Genomic DNA, 4,363 nt, shown 5'->3' with positions numbered 1-4,363 from the left:
GGTCCTTCAAGAGCCGTGGGGTGGGTTGGGTTGGTTGGGTTGGGTTGGAAGGGTCCTTCAAGGTCGTAAATGGGTTGGGAGGGTCCTTGAAGGTCGTAAAGGGGTTGGGAGGGTCCTTAAAGGTCGAAGAGTCATGGGGTGGGTTGGGTTGGTTGGGTTGGGAGGGTCCTTAAAGGTCATGAATGGGTTGGGAGGGTCCTTGAAGGTTAAAGAGTCATGGGGTGGGTTGGGTTGGGTTGGAAGGGTCCTTGAAGGTCGTAAAGGGGTTGGGAGGGTCCTTGAAGGTCGAAGAGCCTTTGGGTGGGTTGGTTGGGATGGGTTGGGTTGGGTTGGAAGGGTCTTTGAAGGTCAAAGAGCCATGGGGTGGGTTGGGTTGGGAGGGTCCTTGAAGGTCATGAATGGGTTGGAAGGGGGCGTAGTTGTTGCTGGGCTCCATCAGGATGTAGTCGGCAAAGGCTGCGGGGCAATGGGAGGGTCCTTACAGGGTCATATATGGGTTGGGAGGGTCCTTACAGGGTCATATATGGGATGGGAGGGGCCTTGAAGGTTAAAGAACTATGGGGGAGTTGGGTTGGGCTGGGTTGGGTTGGAAGGGTCCTTGAAGGTTGAAGAGTTATGGGGTGGGTTGGTTGGGTTGGTTGGGTTGGAAGGGTCCTTCAAGGTCGTAAAGGGGTTGGGAGGGTCCTTAAAGGTCAAAGAACCGTGGGGGAGTTGGGTTGGAAGGGTCCTTCAAGGTCATAAATGGGTTGGAAGGGTCCTTAAAGGTCAAAGAACCGTGGGGTTGATTGGGTTGGTTGGGTTGGGTTGGGTTGGGTTGGGAGGGTCCTTGAAGGTCGTAAATGGGTTGGAAGGGGGCGTACTCATCACTGGGCTCCATCAGGATGTAGTCGGCAAAGGCTGCGGGGCAATGGGAGGGTCCTTGAAGGTCGTAAAGGGGTTGGGAGGGTCCTTGAAGGTTGTAAAGGGGTTGGGAGGGTCCTTGAAGGTCGTAAAGGGGTTGGGAGGGTCCTTGAAGGTCGTAAAGGGGTTGGAAAGGTCCTTCAAGGTCAAAGAGCTGTGAGTTGGGTTGGGTGGGAAGGGTCTTTGAAGGTCAAAGAGTGATGGGCTGGGTTGGGTTGGAAGGGTCTTTGAAGGTCCAAGAGCCGTGGGTTGGGTTGGGTTGGAAGGGTCTTTGAAGGTCAAAGAACCATGGGGTTGGGTGGGTTGGGTTGGAAGGGTCCTTCAAGGTCATGAATGGGTTGGACACCCATGAAGGGGTCTCGGACCCCCACCCCTCACCCACCTGTAGTGAACCCAATGAGCGCCTTCTCCCCTCCATCGAATCCCGTGATCCACCACGCGTTGATGGGCCCCAACTTCTTGGCCCTCACCCCACCTACAAGAAGAGAAACCGACCCCATATCAACCTTAATCCCCCTCCTCAATATCCCCCCACCCCATAGAGAGAGACCCCATAGAGAAATGGGGCTGGGGGCTTCACAGCTTCATCCTATCCCGAAACCGGACCGGACCTCACCATCCAAACATGGGTTGTCGTCGTAAATGGGTTTAACGACGCCGCTGAAATACAACTCGATGTTCCTCTCGATCAACCCGGTGTCGAAGGGGCAGAGATGGCCACGTTTGTCGTAGACGCTGATGGGGATGGAGGGGATTTTGGGTTGAATTTGTGGGGTTTTGGGGCTGGGGTGGATGTGTTGGGTTTAAGGTGGATATGTTGGGTTTTGGGGTGGATTTGTTGGGTTTTGGGGTTGGATATGTTGGGTTTTGGAGTTGGACATGGCCCCGTTTGTCGTAGACGCTGATGGGGATGGAGGGGTTTTTGGGTTGAATTTGTGGGGTTTTGGGGTTGATATGGGGGGTTTTGGGGTGGATATGGGGGGTTTTGGGGTGGATATGGGGGGTTTTGGGGTGGATATGGGGGGTTTTGGGGTGGATATGGGGGGTTTTGGGGTGGATATGTTGGGTTTTGGAGTGGGACATGGCCCCGTTTGTCGTAGACGCTGATGGGGATGGAGGGGATTTTGGGTTGAATTTGTGGGGTTTTGGGGTTGATATGGGGGGTTTTGGGGTGGATATGGGGAGGTTTGGGGTGGATTCATTGGATTTGTTGGGTTTTGGGGTGGCTATTTTGGGTTTTTGGGTTGGATATGTTGGGTTTTGGAGTGGGACATGACCCCGTTTGTCGTAGACACTGATGGGGATGGAGGGGTTTTTTGGGTTGGATTTGCCCCCGTTTGGGGTTTTGTTGGGTTTTGGGGTGGATATGGGGAGGTTTGGGGTGGATTCATTGGATTTGTTGGGTCTTGGGGTGGATTTGTTGGGTTTTGGGGTGGATGTGTTGGGTTTGGGGGTTGATATGTTGGGTTTTGGGGTCGATTTGTTGGGTTTTGGGGTGGATTTGTTGGGTTTTGGGGTTGATTTGTTTGGTTTTGGGGTTGATTTGGTTGGTTTTGGGGTAGATTTGTTGGGTTTTGGGGGTAGATTTATTGGGTTTTGGGGTGGATGTGTTGGGTTTGGGGGTTGATATGTTGGGTTTTGGGGTGGATTTGTTGGGTTTTGGGGTAGATTTGTTGGGTTTTGGGGTAGATTTGTTGGGTTTTGGGGGTTGATTTGTTGGGTTTTGGGGTTGATTTGTTGGGTTTTGGGGTTGATTTGGTTGGTTTTGGGGTTGATTTGGTTGGTTTTGGGGTGGATATGTTGGGTTTTGGGGTAGATTTGTTGGGTTTTGGGGTTGATTTGTTGGGTTTTGGGGTTGATTGGTTGGTTTTGGGTTGGATACGTTGGGTTTTGGGGCAGATTTGTTAGGTTTTGGGGTGGATTTATTGGGCTTTGGGATTGATTTGTTGGGTTTTGGGGTTGATTGGTTAGGTTTTGGGTTGGATATGTTGGGTTTTGGGGCAGATTTGTTAGGTTTTGGGGCTAACCCTAACCCCCCACCCCCAAGCCCTTTGGGTTCAGCCGCTGACCTGAAGGAGGTGACCTTGTGTTGAGGAAGGTCCTCGTAGCTCTCAAAGCCGTCCTCGTTGGCGTCGAAGATGGACAGACGCTCGTCCGTCAGCATCTCGGGCTCCTCCAGCTGAGACCCACATAATGGGGGGGGGACACGACTTTAAGGACCCAAATCCCACCCCATAGACCCCTCTATGGGGGATGGGGGGACATACACGACTTCAAGGACCCAAATCCCACCCATTGACCCCCGGGAAGGGGGGGAACCCAACTTTAAGAACCCAAATCCCACCCATAGACCCCTGGGAACGGGGGATACACAACTTGAAGGACCCAAATCCCACCCCATAGACCCCTCTATGGGGGATGGGGGGACATACATGACTTCAAGGACCCAAATCCCACCCATAGACCCCCGGGAAGGGGGGGAACACAATTTAAGGACCCAAATCCCACCCATAGACCCCTGGGAATGGGGGAACTCAACTTTAAGGACCCAAATCCCACCCCATAGACCCCTCTATGGGGGATGGGGGGACACACACACGACTTCAAGGACCCAAATCCCACCCATAGACCACCGGGAATGGGGGATACACAACTTTAAGGACCCAAATCCCACCCCATAGACCCTCATAGACGCCCCCCATTGGCATCCCCCATAGATGGGGCTGGTAGAACCCTATTACCGCATCGTCGGGGTCCCCTTGGAAGAACTTGAGGTCGGGGTCGTCGAGGTATTGCCGGCAGTCGAGGCATTTGGGAGGGGTGGTCTATAAGACATGTAATGCATCATCAACCCCCCCCCCCCCATGGAACCTTCTTTGGGGTCTTCTATGGGGTTTTACCCTCTTTATGGGGTCAACCCTAAAGGCAGAGACGCCAAAATGACCCCAACGTCAACTCACTTTGGCGGGCGTTGAGGTTTTAACCTGAGTGAGTTCGTCCTTTAGCTCAGATCTATGGGGGAGAAAAGAGAATCGCCGTCAGCCCCATAACCTGTGGGGGGGCCTGAGTGGGTCCAGCCCCATAACTTGACCCCATAATGGGACCTAAAATGGCCCCGAGCTCCTCACCCTTCTTTGGTTTCCATTTTGAGCCTCTTCTCGTCCTGTTCCTTGGGGAGAAGATGGAGGTTGGATGATGGAGCGACAAGATGGAGGTCCCAAATAGCACCCAACCCAAACCCAAACCCAGCTGTGACATCAATGAACCCAACTGAGGCTCAACCCAACCAAAACTCAACCAAAATCCAACCAAAATCCAACCAAAACTCAACCAAAACCCAACCAAGACCCAATAAAAACCCAACTCAAACTCAACTAAAGCCCAACCACAACCCAACTAAAACCCAACCCAACCAAGGCCCGACCAAAACCCAACCCAAACCCAACCAAAACCAACCAAAACC

At 53.0% G+C, this 4,363-nt stretch overlaps 1 protein-coding gene across 1 annotated transcript in view; it reads right to left on the bottom strand.

The window, feature by feature from the left end:
* LOC107307246 (DNA (cytosine-5)-methyltransferase 1-like) overlaps nt 1–4,124 on the bottom strand; it is a 5,185-nt gene extending 1,061 nt beyond the window's left edge. Inside the window, exons 1-7 of the mRNA XM_015850735.2 lie at nt 4,029–4,124; nt 3,861–3,912; nt 3,642–3,725; nt 2,970–3,079; nt 1,517–1,635; nt 1,283–1,375; nt 358–456 (exon numbers count right to left, since the gene is read on the bottom strand). Coding sequence (XP_015706221.1) covers nt 358–456; nt 1,283–1,375; nt 1,517–1,635; nt 2,970–3,079; nt 3,642–3,725; nt 3,861–3,912; nt 4,029–4,045 — 574 coding nt within the window. The 5' untranslated portion in view covers nt 4,046–4,124. The remainder of the gene's footprint in view (nt 1–357; nt 457–1,282; nt 1,376–1,516; nt 1,636–2,969; nt 3,080–3,641; nt 3,726–3,860; nt 3,913–4,028) is intronic.
* Nucleotides 4,125–4,363: the final 239 nt, after the last annotated feature.

This window comes from Coturnix japonica, unplaced genomic scaffold (genome assembly GCF_001577835.2).
Source record: "Coturnix japonica isolate 7356 unplaced genomic scaffold, Coturnix japonica 2.1 chrUnrandom520, whole genome shotgun sequence".
In the NCBI taxonomy this organism is placed as follows: domain Eukaryota; kingdom Metazoa; phylum Chordata; class Aves; order Galliformes; family Phasianidae; genus Coturnix; species Coturnix japonica.
The sequence above is the reverse complement of the archived record's forward strand: the minus strand, read 5'-3'. Positions and strand labels throughout refer to the sequence as shown.